The sequence below is a fragment of the Podarcis erhardii genome, assembly GCF_964252035.2.
Source record: "Podarcis erhardii genome assembly, chromosome: 2".
NCBI lineage: Eukaryota > Metazoa > Chordata > Lepidosauria > Squamata > Lacertidae > Podarcis > Podarcis erhardii.
The window spans coordinates 112,395,618-112,415,231 of record NC_138498.1 but is presented as its reverse complement, the minus strand read 5'-3'; the positions used below and the strand labels follow the sequence as shown (position 1 = coordinate 112,415,231).

General features: G+C 46.0%; 1 protein-coding gene, 1 long non-coding RNA gene and 1 pseudogene across 4 annotated transcripts in view; 1 reads left to right on the top strand and 2 right to left on the bottom strand.

Annotated features, from left to right (window-relative positions):
* LOC309337506 overlaps positions 1 to 19,614 on the bottom strand; it is a 211,505-nt gene that overhangs the window by 16,026 nt on the left and 175,865 nt on the right. The window lies entirely within an intron of this gene.
* POU5F1 (POU class 5 homeobox 1) lies at positions 457 to 18,726 on the top strand. Of its 2 annotated transcripts, none has more exons than XM_081853580.1 (5): positions 457 to 1,370; positions 11,483 to 11,597; positions 12,947 to 13,077; positions 17,007 to 17,168; positions 17,926 to 18,726. In XM_081853580.1, the coding sequence occupies exons 1-5, from the start codon at positions 741 to 743 to the stop codon at positions 18,214 to 18,216; spliced, it is 1,329 nt and encodes a 442-aa protein (XP_081709706.1). In that variant the 5' UTR covers positions 457 to 740; the 3' UTR covers positions 18,217 to 18,726. The 2 variants fall into 2 exon arrangements, with proteins under 2 accessions (XP_081709706.1, XP_081709705.1); XM_081853579.1 differs by having other exon boundaries at positions 17,004 to 17,168.
* On the bottom strand, positions 5,172 to 5,527 carry LOC309337302 (cytochrome c pseudogene; annotated as a pseudogene). Its single transcript has one exon. The product of its transcript is annotated as a cytochrome c pseudogene (transcript).

The following is a 19,614-nucleotide window of genomic DNA, read 5'->3' as shown; positions in this document are numbered from 1 at the left end:
TGACCAATACCTGGCAGCAAGGAGGGGTGGGCGCGCAGGATCTCTTTAAGCCGCAGGGGCGGGGCAGCTTTCAGGATGGCCCCAAAGGCTTTCAAATCCGCCCCACCGGTGGAGGTCGGAGCGGAGAAGCGCTGTAGCTTCTGCCTTGGCTGGTCGTCTGGGGACACTTCTCACCACTTCGGGGTTTGGGGGACCTTTCATCGTTGGCTGGTCTCTTCTTCAGCCAGCTGCACACCTTGACTTCAACCTATAGACAGAGCGGATCTATTCTGCATCCTTTCCTCACATCTCACTTTGCACCGGGATTCTTGGACCCAGACTTGGATGCACCAAGTCGGCTAACTTTTTTAAAATAATTAGCTGCTGGCCAGCTGGTTGATCAGATCATCTCAGCTTTTTTTTTTCCCCTCCAGCTTTATCTTATTTTTTCCCTTTCGCTTGACTGACCAAAACTGTGAGTGCTACTAAAGTTGGCTTCCATTTAGGGGTCTCTCTGTGGTGGTGGCAACATCCTTTGAGTGGCTGCAAGAGCTGAAGAAAAGGGAGAAATCTGATTTGGGGAAGAAGAGCTAGGAAGGTTTTTAGGGGCTGCGTTTCTTTGGACTTTCTGAACTTCTGCTAGCATCAGTTTATCTACACCTGGGTTCCCACCTTCGGATTAAAAGCAATAACTCTGCTTCCTGGACACTTTTTGAGTTTAAGCACCAGCCTTTTGAAAAAAGAAAACAACCGAGTTTGCCATGGCTGGGCACTTGGGCAGAGAGTTAGATCGCCCCTATCCTTTCCCTGTCCAAGGGCTTCACCTTGGCAACATCCCTGCTGTTCCTCACCATGAAGCTAGTGGAGGCTTCTTGCCTGAAGCCTTAAGTGGGGCAGCCCCTGGGCAGGGATTTGGGTTCAGGCCTGACTACGGGCCTCCGGGAGGGATGCTTGAGTCCCACCCTGGCGGAGAAGCTCCCCGGACTTGGTACCCCATCTCTGCTGGAGATGCCTGGAGTCACCATCCCGGGGTGATGATGGGGGCTTATGGGGTCCCTCAGCCCGGGGAAGCCGCTTGCCAAGGCCCAAAACCTGACATCAAAGTGGAGCCTGACTTTGAGCAGCCAGGGCCCTCTTATGTGCACACCTGGGCAGGTGGCTGCCTTGTGCCGAACCCCTCGGCCTGCACTGCGCCTGGAGATAGCGGTGTAGCTGCTTCACCCGGCGAGGAGCCCCAGCGCTCCAGCAGCCCCGCTAGCCAGGATGATGATCTGGGCAGCCTGACCGGCAGCGAGGAGACCAGTCCCCAGAGTAATGGTAGCAGCAGCCCAGGTGGGCAGGCAGCCTCTGGAGAAGTCAAGGAGGATGGTGGCGGAGGCAGCGGAGATGAGGTAAGGATGCTGTTGTGAGTCTGGGAACCCCAGGGGGATGAGTTGGGGACATAAGAAACTGCCTTCTGCAGAGTCGAGCCCATCTAGTTCAGTATTACCTACACGGGCTGGCAGCCGCTTTCTACAGGATTTTGGATTCCCAGTACTACAGATGGATGGTGAGAGAGTATAAGAATTATGGGAAGGGAAATATGGAGAGTGTTCAACAAGTAGATGGTGCAATGGACGTGCCTAGTTTCCACATTGCTAGCTAAGATTGTCCTGTCTTGTCAACTTAATTGGGTACCCCATAGTTATTGTATGAAATAGGAAGTGAATATCTATGTCCGTTTTCAGCATGCTATAGGTCTTAAAGCAAAAGGTGGGCTGTGTGGGGGAGAGGAAGACATGGTTAAAGCCACAGAGTCTGCGTTCGTATTAGTCTTAAAACGCAAAGGGCTTGGTGGTAACTACCAGGAATAACCTTGGAGATGAGATTTCAGGGTTTGCGCAGGGATCTGAACTGTTCTGTTCAAGTCTAAAAAACCTCTAGCCTCTGGTTGACCGTTTTCTACTTGAAGCGATATTGTGGTTGGGCTATACTTAATTGCATGCATGAGGCACGGTGGTTACATATTCTGCATGTCACCCCCATAGGGTTGCAAGGTTAGATGGTGTTTCTGGGCAGCTTTGAACCCTAGTACTTTCTCTTCAGAATGTAAGCTCTGGGTTCTCCAACTACTACTTGATTTTATTACATACTAGAGCCCTGCTGGATCAGGTCCATCTAGTTAGCGTTTTTTGCCATCAGCAGCCAGACAGGCACTCTGGAAAGCTCATAAGTAGGCCATGAATCCAGCAGCCCTCCTTGTTAGTCGCCAATAACTGGTATCCACTGGTAGGCTTCCCCTGTATCTGGAGGTTCTGCCTAGCTCTAATGGCTTATAGCTGTGTCTGTTTATATCCCACCTTCATCTCCAAGAGGCTGATGGTGGTGTGTGTGGTTCTCCCTCTTCTCATTTAATCTTCACAACAACCCTGTGAGGTAGGTTAAGCTGAGAGGCAGTGACTTGAACTCTCCTTTTCCCCAGGCGTTCGCAGGCCAACACACTAAAACCGCTAGGAGAGATTAGAGGCATCTTGATAACAACGCAGTGATTAGTGCGGCATGATTTATTCTTGACAAATCCATGCTGGCTCCTGCTAGGTTAATCACTTTTTTGATTGAGTTATTAACTTAGCAGATTGTGGGAACGCTGCTTGATGCAATTTATCTTGTTTTCAGCAAAGCAGTTGACAAAAAGTTTTTGTTAAGCGTGAGCTGGAGGATATTACTGTTCACTGGATTCATAAATGATTGGGAAACTGTCCTCAAAGATTGTTGAAGAACTTGGAAGAGCAAAATGGGGGGGGGGAGGTTTCGTTTGGGGTGATGAGTCCTGGATCTGATATACTTTTATGTTCTTATCAGTGGCTACAGTACTTAGAAGAAGGGATAGAGGGAATCTTTATCAGTTTGCAGATGGCACAAAGCTGAGAAGGCAAGCCGAAACCTTAGAAGACAGGCATGCAGAAAATTATTCAAATGTAGAGTTCCAAACTTGGGGAGGACGGGACAAAGTGATTGAGCTGAGGACAGGGTGTGTACCTGGTTTGACAGTAGTAACAAAACTATCTCTGGGTGGGACATGCATCAGATATCTGAAGAGCAAAAACTTGTTCTCTGCTGCCCCAGAGGGAGAAGACAAGAGCCTATAGGCTTTTATAGGAGGGAGATTTTCCTTGAGTGTTAATGGAGCAGTTCAGCAATTACCTAGAGGAGTAATGAACTCTCCCTCAGTGGTGGTCTCCAAGCAGAGACAGCCCTTATTGCGATGTTATATTCTGCTTCTCAATTTCCAGTATCTAGCAGGGTGTTAAACAAGATGACTTATGAGGCCCCCTTTAGTTATAGGAACCTGCCCTCATTATGTGGCTTATAGAGATACTTAACTTGTGGCCTCAGAGTTGCCGGGAGGAATTCCTTAGGATATATATATTTTTTATTCCAAGGACACATCTGAAAACTTAGTGCCAGAGTCCACTGAAGATTTTGGATATCTATTTTTTTAAAAAAGTTTTTATTGTTAAAATAATTCAGGATTAATACACACATATTGCGAATATACAAGCATACAAACATACATTTCATACAATCCTTAAAAATGTTCAAACATACCTACATTCAGTCCCACAGATAATTCCTTTTCCCATCCACCACCCCTCACCCCACCTTTGTGTTTGACTTCCAATCTACTCAACTGCAATTTCTTTCCACTTCTATTACTTTCTTTCACACACCTTTAACCTAATTTCATGCTTCTTTTTCTATTACACATTGTTATCCATCTTATTTAGTCTTTCAGTATTTAAAACGGAACTTGTTTGTTCTGATTTTTCTGAGTTCTGATTTTTTCAATATGGTTTTGCAAGTATCCTTTAAACACCTTCCAATCCCTGTTGGATATCTAGATAGTTCCTTCTGTCCCGTCATCTCTGCAAGCTTCTCCTTAATATCTGCTTGTGCAAAAGCAGTCAATGTTGCTTATTTCCGCTTGTGTTTAAAATGGGAAGTTGCTGTGGCCCAGGGGCATTGATCATTGATAAACTCTCCAAGCTCAAGATCTTGCCTATTGAAAACTTTACAGCCCACAGCCAGATGGCACATCATATCTTCTTCTTTTGCAGGTGACTGCATGGCCATTCCTATATATTCTCTATGGAACGCATCTTGTTTCTATAAATGAGAAACTGTAGATGGAAGGAACTGCTTTTTGTTTTTTTTTTAGTGCAAGTGGTTTTTCTTCTCATCTTGTCTGCCCCATATCTCATATTTTTGGTGTTGGGGTGACTTAGTTCTAAGTCTCCAAGCTAAGGACTAAGCAGAAGTGGATTGTAGAAGTTTATAATTCTGAGCATGGTGAAAGGCAGGGGCATTTTCCTCTCCCCCCCCCACACCATAATTCTAATCATCCAGCACAACTGATTGGCAGTGGGGTTAAAACTTATAAAGAGCAATGCTGGATATTTGTCCTGCAAATGTTTTCCACTTTAAATGTCCTGTCAGATGGGATCAGGGCTCTCCCACCATGTCCCCTTAACTTATTCTCTGCGTGTGTGTGTGTGTGCAGTGCCATTTCTGACACCCATAAGGTTTACAGTTTCTGAAGTCGCTTTTGAGTTGAATCAAGGTCAAATAATCATTTTTTAGGGTCTAGTACAAATGGTTGCTCGCTGTCTCTCTGTCTGTCTCTCTTCCCCTCACATGACACCACAATCCCATATCATCTCGTGATTCGCAAAAGTAAATTTCTGTTTTGAGTTCTGAATTTGCGTTTTCTTCATAAATCGCACCATGGCTTACAATGAGCCTTTTCAGTCATTCCCCTAAGTCTTTCCCTCCTTTTATCAGTTTTGTTGAACATAACATCCAGTCCAAAAAGCAGTCCTGCAAAATTTGATGTCTAGTTTGATCATTAACTTTTGGTTGATCCCAATAAAGGTATTTGTCCTGCTTTTTGTTTTTTGACAGAGAGGGGTTGTCGTTTTTTTAATTACATGATCAGGAAACACTAGAGTTACCCTGACTGTGCTCATTCAATTCTGTAAATTATAATGCAAGGACAAGTACAATACGTTAAGAACCATTCGTGATCAAAGTTCTCTGGCTGAAGGATTTTTGAAGTTGTTGCAATATAATGCACGCAAAAACGGAAAGTTTAAAAACCAGTCTCATCAGAGAGTCATTTCCATTTGTAAGGTGAAATAAGGCATTAGAAGCCATTAGTTAGAAGTGGCCTCCTTAAGGCATGCTATTAAATCCATCCTCTCCCCCTTATTCCTAATGCCAGCAAATGTCATCTTAGTTCCTGGAATATACCGTACTTCCTGGGGTTTTCCAAGTAAACCAGCAGTGTAGTTTCTCCCCAGGGTTATACCTTTGCTTTTGTTGGCTTCCGTTCAAGAGGAACCTTCGGCTTGACCGGTCTTTTGGCCAAAAAGACCATGTAGATTAGGGCCAGTTTTGTGCTTGCTTCCCTTTCCAGCTGTGTGGCACTGTGAACCCTTCTGAACACCAATTTCCTTGCCCTTCTCAACGTCTCCCATGGTCACTGCACTCAAAGTAGAGGAAGGGATGCAAAGCCCTTCTGTGCCCTGTGCTGTCGCCGTTCTTCCCTGTTTTGATTCCTTAGTCATTCTGGCCACATGACCCGGAAAAACTGTCTGCGGACAAACACCGGCTCCCTTGGCCTGTAAAGCGAGATGAGCGCTACAACCCCAGAGTCCTTCGCGACTGGACTTAACTGTCAGGGGTCCTTTATCTTTATGCATTAATTACTTCGGTTGGGGGGGGGCACACAATTTCTCTTCCTCCCCATTCTGTTCTTTGCATCTGCTTCTACGTTCCAGAAACATTGAGAGCAAAAATCAAGCAAAAAAAGTTTCTCAATCCTGTTTTTTTTTTCTTTAAAGGGCTCTAGGCACTTCCATTTTGCATTTGAAATTTTCTTCATTCATGCAATGGTGCTTCGAATTTAAAGGCAGTTTTCTCCTACCCTAATGCTTGGGAATAAACGTCGTTCTACCTCGTAGAAAATGACAACGTTTTTAAAGTAAAAATAATAAAAATGACATCTATAATCATGTGCTTGCCTCCAGACTACAGTGGTACCTCTAGTTATGAACTTAATTCGTTCCGGAGGTCCATTCTTAAGCTGAAATTGTTCTTAACTAGAGGCGGGCTTTCGCTAATGGGGCCTCTTGCTGCCACTACACCGCCGGCACACGATTTCCGTTCTCATCCTGGGGCAAAGTTCTCAACTCAAGGTAACTCTTCCAGGTTAGCGGAGTTTGTAACCTGAAGCGTTTGTAACCTGAGGCATTTCCAACTCGAGGTAGCACTGTATAAGAAAGGATGCTATTGCCATGTGAGGCTACAGGCTTCCTGGGAGCCCAGATATGTGTGGGAACTGGCAGTGGTTGCCTAGTGGTGAGAAAATGCACTCTGTATGTGCTCAGAGGTATTTTACTGATGTTACTGGGTAGGCCTATACCTAAATTCTCCTATCTCAGGAGAGGTCATGGTCAGCTGTGCAGGATATATGGCTTTAAATCCTGAAACAAGTATGGAAAAAAGGGGAAATTGGCCTTGAGTGAGGACCTTCCTGGTAGTGGCACCCCTTTTGTGGAAAATCCTCCCCAAAGAGGCCTGCCAGCACCTTCTTTGAATTGTAACCCACTGTTTACATGTTAAGTCATGCTGTGAAACTGAGTTTATCTCTCTGCTGACCATTTTTATTGCATTTTCATAAATGGATTATATATCCACAAGGTTGTTTGGCAGCTGTATAAATGTCACCAATAGCTGTTTCTCGCCGAACTTTTTCACACTCCTGAAATTCAGAGAAGCTTTGAACGCCAACCGGCTTTCAAAAGAGGAATAGTCTTAAGGCCAGAAATAGCGGTGGCAACCTTATGTTGAGGCAGTTCAAATAACTGTATTGGAGGCACAGTTGGCTTGTTATGCTAAAATCGTCTCCTGTGATCTCCAGGAGATCTGAGGGCCTTTGCAGCTTTGCGGCTGTTTGGCCAGCCTGCTCCAGAAGTGATTTCATACCTGCACCAAATAAATATTTTTAAAATGCTAAAGGGGGCGATTGTAGAAGTGTTGCGTTTCTTGAAGTGTTGCGGAACAGGTATTCTTTATTGGGTGCAAAAAATCTTATCTGCAATGCGAGCCGAACCCTGCCCAGAGGTATCTGCACTTGGGTCCAGTCAATATCTGTTCCCTTGCCCAAAGATCAATGGAAGTGGGATGGGCGGGGAACACAAAAGACCCTTTTAATCTACTTTTGCTCTTTCTGAAGGGGGGAGGACAACACCACCTTTTATAGAAGAAGGCAAAATTGTCAGAAGGCAAAAGTTTTCAATGATGATGTTGCCGGTATGGGGGGGGGGCACGAGAAGGGCCCCAGCTCATCTTTCAGGCTGCTTATCCTGCTGTGCTGATCAAGCTACAGCTTTTAAGCTGGTTTTTCACTCTTTTCCCCCTACCCTAGTTTTTTTGTGTGTTTTTTTTTGAGGGGGAGAGTGCAGGGGAATGGCTCTGCTGCTATTTCTCAGGTTCCAAAATCCTGACTTGTATTTAAAAATGAGAAAGTTGGGTGGGAGGGAAATGGTACCTCCAACCACAATTACTATTATTTCTTGTTCTTATTACACATTCATTCCAAAGTTACATTACATCTTTGTCCACTGCCATAATATCACAGAACGATCGCGCCAACCCTCAGTCCTTTGTCACCGTCCTGTTGGCTTGACAAATACCCTCAATAGGAACCCAACTACTGATCTGATTTACTGTTACTGCACTGGACTTTTCCTGTATCTCTCCAGCCTTTCTTGATCCGTCTTTGCATAAAAAAATCTGGCTTTGGCCACATTCGCCTCACACATTTAATTAAAGCGCTACACAGCTCATTATTAAAGAGTAATGGTTTCCCCCAAAGGATCCTGGGAGCTGTCATTTGTTATGGGTGTTGACAGTTGTGTCAGGAAACCCCCATTCCCCCTCACAGAACTACATTTCCCAGCTTTTCCTGGAAAGAGGGTTTGATTGTTAAACCACTCTGGGAATTGTAGCTCTGTGAGAGAGAGAGAGAGTGTGTGTGTGTGTGTGTGTGTGTGTGTGTGTGTGTGTGACCTAACAACTCTCAGCATCCTTAACAACATCTTTACAGCTGCCATAATTTTTGGAGGGAAGACATAGCTGTTTAAAGTGGCATCATAGCACTTCTTAATGTAGTGGTCTTAGACCAGGCGTAGGCAAACTTAGCCCTCCAGATGTTTTGAGACTACAATTCCCATCATCCCTGACCACTTGTCCTGTTAGCTAGGGATGATGGGAGCTGTAGTCGCAAAACATCTGGAGGGCAGTTTGTCTATGCCTGTGTTAGACACTCCAGGTCTTTTGACAATGGAAGAAATCCCAGCCCTTAATTGTGTTGGAGATTGGCACCAAGAAATAGGGTTCCTTCAACCAATCTGGGGTAGCCAATGTGGGACCCTCCAAATAGACTACAGCTCCCATCATCCCTGGTCGTAATCTGGCTGGGTTGATAGGAGCTGAGTCTACAACACATGGGAGTGGACCGTGTTGGCTATCCCTGGCCTAGGGACTGCAGCATGACCGTCTGTGGCAAGATGGGGGAAGTACACTGTTGAATAGCAGAAGGCTGGGAACAACATCCAGAGCAAAACTTGAGTCAAAGAATGGTGCATAGCCTGTTACATGTATTTGAGGTCTTGTTAATCTCCTTTGCTTCTTGTAATCTCTCTTTGGGCTGGTGAGGGGTGAAAGATAGCAAAGCAGGAACCCTGTCTACTTCCTTGCATAGGGCTTTGTGCATGCTCTTGTGAACCTCAGTCCTTATTTTGGGGTGCTTCAAGTTCAGGCTAAAAAAAGGCACCAGCAATGAGAATTCTGGCAGTGCTTGCTTTGAGACACACACACACACACACACACACACACACACACACACACACACACAGATCTCCAATTTAAAAATCAGATGCTCCGCCTGCCCTAGAATCCTTTCTCTTTAATGCTAAAGTGTGTGAGGACAAACCCAAGTAGCTGGTGATGGATAAAAGGCTCTTGGCACATGTTGTTGTTTAGTCGTTTAGTCTCGTCCGACTCTTCGTGACCCCCTGGACCAGAGCACGCCAGGCACTCCTGTCTTCCACCTCCTCCCACAGTTTGGTCAAACTCATGCTGGTAGCTTCGAGAACACTGTCCAACCATCTCGTCCTCTGTCGTCCCCTTCTCTTTGTGCCCTCCATCTTTCCCAACATCAGGGTCTTTTCCAGGGAGTCTTCTCTTCTCATGAGGTGGCCAAAGTATTGGAGCCTCAGCTTCAGGATCTGTCCTTCTAGTGAGCACTCAGGGCTAATTTCCTTAAGAATGGATACGTCTGATCTTCTTGCAGTCTGTAACATCTCTTAACCTTGCTGATAATCTCACCAGCTCAGCGGACTCTCTTATTTTGTTTTGCCATTCTTATTTAGATGGAATATCCTCTCCCTTCCAGCCTTTTGCGATTAGAATTCTGGCAGCAAATGTTACATACATTGGCAGTGCATTGCAGTTGATAACAACAAGCAGACGAATCTTCACCAAGACCCTCAGCAGTTTTCAAGTGGTCTGTGAGGAAGAAAATTTGGGAGCCCCTGTCTTAACGGATGTTAGATTTTCCTGAATTTTCCCAGTTCTTAGATAAGCGTTGAAGCATCTCAGGTGGTTCTGTGGCTCCTAGGGCTGGTTCAAGACATTTGGTTGCCTGAGGTGTTACAATAAATTTCACCTTGCTGTGTGGAGAGGAGCAGACTAATATCCAAAGCTGGCCAAATTATTTGAGCACCCAGCAGAGAAAATCTCTCATGCCCAGGTTTTACATTTTTTTATTCTTCATCTTGGAATAGAACCTAGAAGCTTAACTTACTACAGTTTACTTTTTGTACTTCATCCCCCACCCCCCGAAATCTTGTCCCTATTTTGTTCCATTTTTAGTTGATCGAAGTAACAGAATCACTCAAATAATGCACTTTAGAAAGCATTTTAAAAAATAAAATAAAATTTGAAGTTGGAAAATGGGGTTCTTCATTCTGTCCTACCCTTTTTTTTCTGGGAAGGGTTGTGATCAGCTCTGATGGGCCATCAGGCAGGGACACATTCAGACAACCATTTGATTCTGGCCCAAGGCTAAGGCATCAGCTCCTTTGGTTCAAAAACAAAACAGCAATGTGTTTGGATTCCCCTGGTATTTGTGAAGGATATGAGTTTATCAGAGAAGCTATTTGCTTGACTAGACTGGGAGAAAGATCTAATCGGTGTCTGAAGAAAGATAACATATGCTAAAGACTAGTACTGCAAGTTTTAAGTGATTAGTCATCCTCTGTGGCAGCAGTACACAAAGAAAAATTCTTCCCTGGGGGGAACTTTTCCTCACATTGTCACAGCACCTGCCCATTGCAGACCAGTCTGGGAAGTATCCTCTCACACACACATTCAGTTCAGTTACTTAATCTGTCCCTGTGGAAAAACTGGTCTGACTGCCAAGAAACGCTGCCATGTGGATTCTGGTATCATCCTTGAGAAATAGGTTTATTCATACAGGTAACCTTGTCCCAAGGCTTTTCAGGCTAATAAGGCCTGGTAGCTGATCAGTGTCATTCCCTCTGCACATGAGTAATATGTTTGTATCCAGATGCTCTTAAAAAAAACACACAAGGCAGCAATATTCCGCCATTAAGAGCTAAATTAGCTTTGGGGCTGAGAGCCTGGGCTGTTTGGGTGATCAACTTCTGATATGCAATGTACACTTCTAATTCACAGAAAGTCTCAGAGAGTCTCAGTCTCTCTCTCTCGCTCTCTCTCTCTCTCTCTCTCACACACTCTCTCACACACACACACACACACACACACACACGAGAGATGCAATCAAAATTATTCAACCCCCATTGCAAATCAGGTTTATTACCAAAATTGCTGACTTTCAGCTGTTTGCAAGGGGCTAATTGAACAAAAGCAATTGAAATAGCTACCATGGATGCTTCTAGTGCTTTCCGCGCAAATTACAACTTAGGATGCTGGCTTCTCCACTATATATGCAACTATATATGACCTGTCTGTTGAACGGAGTTGATGAGAAAGGTTTACCTCTCATGAGCTGATGGCTTAGCCCAGTGGCAGGAAAGCTGTGGCACTTGCTGCAGCTTTTGTTGTCCCTGACCACTGGCGACGCTCGGTGGGCCTCATGAGAATTGTAGTTCAACAGCAACAGCCACAAGTTCTCTACCCCTGGCTTAACGGGTCAGAATCTTAAGTCTTACTGGTTTCCTGGGGGAATATTGGTGGTTAACTGGTGACCAATGGTTTAGGCTTTGAGGCCTGGGGGCCTGAGTGGGAAAGACAGCTACAACCCCTGGGTGTGAGATGGCTGTGGTGTTAATTTGGTGTGTTTTCCCATAAACAAGCTGTCCTTGTTCTTGTTCTGTTTACCCAAGCCCACCTTTTCTCCCTTCTTTCTCCCTAGGTTCCTATTACTACCTCTGAGGATCTGGAAGAGTTTGCCAAATTGCTGAAGCACAAAAGAATCTCGCTGGGCTTTACTCAGGCAGACGTGGGACTGGCCCTGGGTCTGCTGTATGGTGGGTATTTTTCAGTGTTAATTAATAAATAATAATAATACCACAAAGGAGACATTTAAAGTGTTCAGCGTGGGAATCCAGAAACAAGTTGAACGCAATGAACTTATTTCCCTCCTCCAGATATGGGGGCAAGCAGGTGGAAATGCTTATTGGGCTGCACCAGGAATAGGCAAACTGGGCCCTCCAGATGTTTTGGGACTACAATTCCCATCATCCCTGACCACTGGTCCTCTTAGCTAGGGATGATGGGAGTTGTAGTCCCAAAACATCTGGAGGGCTGAGTTTGCCTATGCCTTGGCTGGACCAACACATTTTGCTGGCTGAGGCAGAGCAGCAAGTTGCATATTTTCTCTACCTGAAGCCAAGGTGCATATATACTAGTGGTGGATGGGTTGTTAAAGGAGGGGTTGTGCCTCTGGTGGGGGAAACATCGTGCTCCTTCTGGGGTAGTTTTTCTTCCGTTGGGTCCCCCCCCCCCCGCATTCATCTCTCACCTGCGGCTCCCAGAAGCTGTCAGCATGCAACAGATCAGGCACAGGCAAACTCGGCCCTCCAGATGTTTTGGGACTACAATTCCCATGATCCCTAGCTAACAGGACCAGTGGTCAGGGAGCGATGGGAATCGTAGTCCCAAAACTTCTGAAGGGCCAAGTTTGCCTATGCCTGCAACAGATGGTTGGGTGGCTCTTTCTAAAAATTTCTGCAGCCAAGCTGGTGCCAAATGTCTTGCTCTGCTTTCCTTTGGACCACATCAGCGAGGCCTAGAGGGGTGTATTGTCCACTGGGCAGCCCAGGACCTCTAGACACACTTCCCAGGCTTCCCCCTAACCCTGGGGAAGGCCTGGGTGGAAAAATAAGCTTGTGGTTAGTGGTGAAAACTCATAACGGATCCCTCCTTTGGAGGCAACGGAACAAGAATGGCTGCCACCAATCTTGGGCTGCCTCCAATCTGAGTCTAGGCTGTGCTTTTCATTATTATTATTAAATTTTATTTATACCCTGCCCTCCCCAGCCAAGACCGGGCTCAGGGCAGCTAACACCGGTATAAAACAATTGATTGAAATACAACTTAAAAACAAGATTAAAACATAACATTAAAATGCCGCCTCATTTCAGTAGGAACTCAAATCAAAAACTTTTTTGGGGATGAAAACGTCAAGTCTTCACCAAGGCCCAACTATCCAGACTGGTCCTACGTGGGCCAGAAAAAAGCCAGGGAAGTCCCCAATTATCATGCAGAGTTATGGTTCCTGTTGCGTTGCCTGCCTATCTCTGCTTCTAGCGCACTCCCTGCATTCCTGTCCCCAAATCTGGTTTTTGCCTGTCTTCTTCTTTTCTCCCTCCCGCAGGGAAGATGTTCAGCCAGACCACGATCTGCCGTTTCGAAGCCTTGCAGCTCAGCTTCAAGAACATGTGCAAATTGAAGCCCCTGCTCCAGCGCTGGCTGGAAGAGGCTGATTCCAACGAGAATTTGCAGGAGGTGAGCCTCCTGGAGGGAGGGAGTTGAGTGGCGTGTCCCACTTCGTCTGGGTTGCTAAATTATTATTACCAAACCATTGCTTGCCACCCTGCCTGGGGCTGCGCAGAGTTTCTTTGGCAATATTGATGGGCTTCTGCCCCAAAGAGCTTAGGCTGTATACCTGAAGGCTGTATACCCCCATCGTTCAGCCCGGACACTGAAATCCAGTGCCGAGGGCCTTCTGGCGGTTCCCTCATTGCGAGAAGTGAGGTTACAGGGAACCAGGCAGAGGGCCTTCTCGGTAGTGGCGCCCGCCCTGTGGAACGCCCTCCCTTCAGATGTGAAGGAAATAAGCAGCTATCTTCTCTTTAAAAGACATCTGAAGGCAGCCCTGTTTAGGGGAGTTTTTAATATTTAATGCTGTATTGTTTTTAAACTTGATTGGAAGCCACCCAGAGTGGCTGGGGAAACTCAGCCAGATGGGCGGGGTATAAATAATAAATTGTTATTATTATATTATATCCAGCTAAATCAGGGGTCGGCAAGGTTTACCTTGCCTGGGCCAGTTCACTCCAGCAGAGATCCCTCTGTGGACCGGATTGCGTGCGTGCAAGTGTGCGCACGCCTGAAATTATCTGCAGTTGTGATTTCCAGCGCCACGTAAGCGAGTCCCTGCACTGTGCTGCGCCGGTTTAGCACAGCACATGGGGACTCGCCAAGAAGGTGGCTTGGTTTGGGAGCGGCTTGTGGGCTGGTTAAACGACGCCCGTGGGCTGCTTGTAGCCCATGGGCCTTAGGTTGCCTACCCCTGAGCTAAGTCATTGCACACACTGTTCTGCGAGTACAACAGAATTCATTTCCCTCTTAACTCCCTGCACTTCCCAAAAATTATACTAGAGAGTAGAGGGAGAAACCCTAGAGCAAATCTAAGGGGTGCAGCGGCGCCAGGAGGAAGGAAAAGGAGGGATAGTTGCCATGCACTCACAGAAGTTGTTTTCCACATGCAATGATTTGGTCCGATGCAACTCGTTCATTCTAAAATACGTTGCCCCAAAGAGATTACAGTCCAAAACAGTGATAAAAATGTATTAAATCTATAAGCCACCCTTCAGTAATAGAAGTGCGAGAAGTGAGGTTACAGGGAAGCAGGCAGAGGGCCTTCTCGGTAGTGGCACCTGCCCTGTGGAACACCCTCCCACCAGATGTCAAGGAAATAAACAACTACCTGACTTTTAGAAGACATCTGAAGGCAGCCCTGTTTAGGGAAGTTTTTAATATTTGATGTTTTATTGTGCTTTTAATTCTGTTGGGAGCTGCCCAGAGTGTCTGGGGAAACCCAGCCAGATAGGCAGGGTAATAATAAATTATTATTATGGGAATATCAAGGTAGTATGCAGCATAAAAACAAATGCTGCAGAACCAATTTCAGATGCTGCTACAGCAGCAAAAATACGGGCCAGTAACTTCTAAGGGGAAGGAAAGATGAGGTTATCTAAGGGGCACTGTGGACAAGTACTATCTTAAGGCTTCATCATCACGTTTTGGGAGTGAGGCTTAAGAGAAAATGACAAAGCCGAGGTAGGAAAAGTGGATTTGAAGGAGGTGAAAGGAATACCATTTGCACATCTCAAGGCGGGCAGTTTAATGTTCAGGGATAAGGAGACGGGGCGAAGTTGTTTAAGGGGCCTGGATACGTTTTTTGAGGGGCTGAAGGTCATGGGCAGAGATCAGGGTCAGATTTAGGTTTGATGAGGCCCTAAGCTACTGAAGGTAATGGGGCCCTTTATATGTCCAGCTGTCCTTCCTCAACAACAAATTGTCGCTGTTTTTTGCATGGTAATTTATGGACCTAATAGGTATCTAAAGCCATTTGAACAGAACAAAATATGTATTTTATCAAAGTAATTGCTGAACTGAAATACAATTAAGAGAAAGTATATTAATAGTGAAATTATTTTGGGGGGGGGCCACTAAGCTATAGCTTGTTTAGCTTATACGTAAATCTGGCACTGGCAGAGATACAAGCAGCAAGGATAGGCTTTGGAAAGTAAGGCAAGGAGTCCATGCTAAAGAAGGGAAGTCAGTAACTGACTAGAAAAAGACTATCTGCTTATTATTATTATTTTCATGAAATTTATACGCCGCTTGATTTGAGGGTTTGGTCTTATTTTATTTTTTGTTTTTGTACAAAATATAAAAGAGCCAAAACAACAACAACCCAGTGTTGTGGGCAGAGTGATAGGAGAGCTAAATTATGTTGGCAGTGGGGTTAGAGACCGAGATGCGAGTGTGCCAGGCCAGGGAGAAGGAGGATGAACAGACTATTAACCAGAACTTTAGTTTATAAGAACAGACGAAGGATGTGGAGTTCACAATACTGTGAAAGAAGAAGGGCTACAATTTGGCAAATGTGAGTTTGTGGTGTGTAAGGGGAGAGGAAATTAATCCAAGGCTGGTCATGATGATGATGATAATAATAAATATTATTTATACCTTGCTCATCTGGCTGGGCCTCCCCAGCCACTCTGGGCGGCTTCCAACACAATATTAAAATACAGTAATGCATCAAACGTTAAAAGCTTCCCTAAATGTCAAGAGAAAGCTCAGAGGCGATCACTTGGGGAGAAAATCATTTGAACCAGGAAATCTTAACTTCAGATTGTGTATCGTACACCCAGTGCTGGTCCTTCTTAGCAGAAATGCCACCATCCATCCCCAAAAGTGAAGTGTCGTAGGCTTTGGGGGCAGCCTCAATATTTGCAGAAGTACAATCCTTTTAAAGAAAGCAAAGAACACCTTAAGCCTGAGGAGGACGGCAACAACAACTAAAACAGCCCAGTGGGGGCTGAGAACATAAGTTGACCCATGTTGGGTTAGGCCAGGTATGTAGGGTGTACAGTGGTACCTCGGGTTAAGTACTTAATTCATTCTGGAGGTCCGTTCTTAATCTGAAGCTGTTCTTAACCTGAAGCACCACTTTAGCTAATGGGGCCTCCCGCTGCTGCCACGCCGCCAGAGCACAATTTCTGCTCTCATCCTGAAGCAAAGTTCTTAACCCGAGGTACTATTTCTGGGTTAGCGGAGTCTGTAACCTGAAGTGTATGTAACCCGAGGTACCACTGTATATGAGAGGAAAAGAGGGGAAGCTTTTCAGAATTTAAAGAGCGAGGAAAGCTGGTGGTGGGGGGCATCTGGAGAAATGGTGGTATATGAAGGGCTTAGAACAGATTGAAGCACAGTGGACAATTCTGATATTGAAGAGGGGGAGAATGGACCAGAGTAGAACATCAAAGGTAAAAGAGGCTCTAAGGTAAAGGTAAAGGGACCCCTGACCATTAGGTCCAGTTGTGGATGATTCTGGGGTTGTGGCGCTCATCTCGCTTTATTGGCCGAGGGAGCCGGTGTACAGCTTCCGGGTCATGTGGCCAGCATGACTAAGCCGCTTCTGGACAACCAGAGCAGTGCACGGAAACTCCGTTTACCTTCCTGCCAGAGCGGCACCTATTTATCTACTTGCACTTTGAGGTGCTTTTGAACTGCTAGGTGGGAAGGAGCAGGGACCAAGCAATGGAAGCTCACCCCATCGCAGGGATTCGAACCGCCAACCTTCTGATCGGCAAGTCCAAGGCTCTGTAGTTTAATCCAAAGCACCACCCACATCCTAAAAGAGGCTCTAGGATTTGCCAAAATGGCTATCGATCAGGGTGGCGTAGCAATGTTTGTTGGTTGGCCAGCCCAGAGGGTGAATATGCTTCAGAGTCATTTGACCTTGGCTTAAATCAGGAGGGAGTTATCGAGGCTCCCAGCGCCTCCTTGTCGCTATGCCAGTGAGCGCACACAGGAGGAGCGTGGAAGAGTCTGCCCAGTCACTGATGGGACGGGTGGGTTGTTGTGGGTCTGGGTTGTGGGTTTGGCAGCGTCACCAAACATGGCTATCCCTTGTGCAGCAGCTGTGCTCCATGGAGTCTGCCATGATCCAAGCCCGGAAACGTAAACGTACCAGCATTGAGAACAGCGTGCGGGGCACCCTCGAGTCTTACTTCCTGCGCTGCCCCAAGCCCAACGTGGACGAGATCGAGCAGATTGCTGATAACCTCAGCCTGGAGAAGGATGTGAGTGACACCAAGCACCTGCTACTTCACTACTCCTGGCAAAAATAAAAATAAATCTTTTGCCATCAAAATGAGCCCAGTCCAAGATGATGGGCTCAGGCTCCTTACAGTATTTTGTGGGTGGGGTATAATATTTATCTACTGATTTGTTGCCATTTATAATATATCCATCTCTAGCCTGCCCCCATGACAGCTCATTCATTCATTCATTCATTCATTCATAGCATTTATTTCCCACCTTTCAGCTGTGAAAGCCCTCAGAGCAGCTTACAAATCAATTTTAAAAAACAAACAGCCACTCCTCAGGCTTACAGTGTCCAAAAAGACATAACTCAAAAAACAAGCAAAATTCACACCCAAATCGCAGCATTTGGGGCTGTACAGCAAATGGTTTCTGCAAATCTTGGGGTTCTACACCTGGGGCGAGATCTGAACATGCAGATTTAATTACTGTATATTGTTTGTTAAAATAATGCCTTTTAAAAAAAAAAAAAGCTTCTGGCGTTTATTATTCAACAAGCAAAACGTGCAAGCAACACAAGTTCCAGCACTCCCGACTTTAGAGTTGGGGACTGAGGCCAAGGAGTGTGGGAGGTGATTCCAAGAGACTTGTGTTCCTGTTCTGCAATGCCCAAGAGAGAAGGTCTTGCAGAACCCTCTGGGAGGACAAGAAATGGGAGGAAGGTGGTGTGGGTCGACAGAGGAGATTGCCTTGGCAGTAACCTATATATGTCGTCTTCTTTTCTCCCCCTTGTAGGTTGTCCGCGTCTGGTTCTGCAACCGTCGCCAGAAGGGCAGGCGCAACTTAGGGGCTGGCTCGCGGGATGATTACGACGGGCCGGCCCTACCGCCTCCCTTCCCTCATGGCGCGCGCCAGGCTCCGCCCCCCGGGCTCGGCCCCGCCCACCACCAGCTGGGCCCACCCCACCAGGGCTACAATGGCGCTGCCTTCGCTGCCCTGTACCTGCCCCCCTTCCACGAAGGGGACGCCTTCGTTCCTTCCCCCTCTGGTTCTGCCGTCATGGGCCACCCAATGCATTCGAGCTGAAGAGCCCCCCCCCCCCTTTAAACAAGCTTCTCCCTCCTAAGCCTTAGTCGGGAAAAAGGCTCTCTTGCTACTTCCCTGCTTTCTAACTAAGGAGCCTTAAAGAAAGGGGTTGTCTAATTTTTGTCTTTTATTTTTTGCTTTTTAAATCAGGCATGCAGGACTTCTTGGCAGTATTGCAATTTTGAGGGGAAACAGGTGAGGCATCTAGTTTTTTATTGTAACCGTGGTTTTAAATTGCCACTCATCACATTCCCGAGGCGAGAAAATGGTGCCCCTAGAACAGGCATAGGCAACTTTCGGCCCTTGAGACTACAATTCCCATCCTCCCTGACCACTGGTCCTGTTAGCTAGGGATCATGGGAGTTGTAGGCCAAAACATCTGGAGCGCCGAAGGCTGCCTATGTCTGCCCTAGAAGCATCATTGGGGACTTTAAAAAAAAATAGTTCTAGTTTGCTGGAGCCATTTTTTTAATCCCCATTGTATCACTACAATTGTAATCTGGACATCAGCTCTCTGAAGAATTGACAGCAGCCTTTGCCAACCTGCTGCTGTCCAGATGTTTGGACTACCATCAGTCCCAGTCAAGTCTTGGTCTGATGGGACTCGTAGCCCAAAACATCTGGACGGCACCGGGTTGGGGAAGGCTGATCTACTGACTTTAGCAGCCGGAGAAGAATCGTGCTTTTAAGTTCAGCATTTTAAAGAAACATTCTCCTGTTGAGATCGGTGAGGCTTAGAAGTGCTTTAACAATGGCCTGGTAGACAAACAGTAGTCGAGATGCAAAACTTAACACTTTGATTCTGCAGTTGACAACTGGGTGGTTCAGTTTTCCTCCATGCAACGAAAATTCCCAGGGAGGATAATACTTCCTTCTACAGAAGAACTGTACAGAAGTGTACAGTCCAGAGAGTTTTTAGAATGTGGTGTTCTCTTCTGCGTTAACTAGGATTAGGTTGTGGCAACCTTTCTAGAAAATCTAGGTTAGCAGGTCCCCAGGAATCCTTTTAATCTGGAATGTCTCCTGAAATGGCCTCCTGCCACACTGTCAAGCCTCAAAGTAGATTTCGTTCTAGGCGCTGACTTCCTCTCTTGAGCAAAGAATGCAAAGTTAGTTTTGAAGCCAAAGTTAGTTTAGAAATTTGTGTGTGAGAGAGACTGATTGGGATACATGAATGCATGTCTTTTCCTGAAAATTTAGGATGGTCCTTTTGGTGCTCTAGCAGAGTTTTCCCCAACCCTGGGGCACTCCCACCATCCCTGACAATTGTTCAGGACAGCGTTTGCACTCCAACATCTTGTGCAGGCCCAAGGTTGGAAAAACCACTCTAGAATGTCTACATTGCTCTAGAACGGTTGGTGCATAATAATAATAATTAAAAAATCAGTGCCTTTCCCC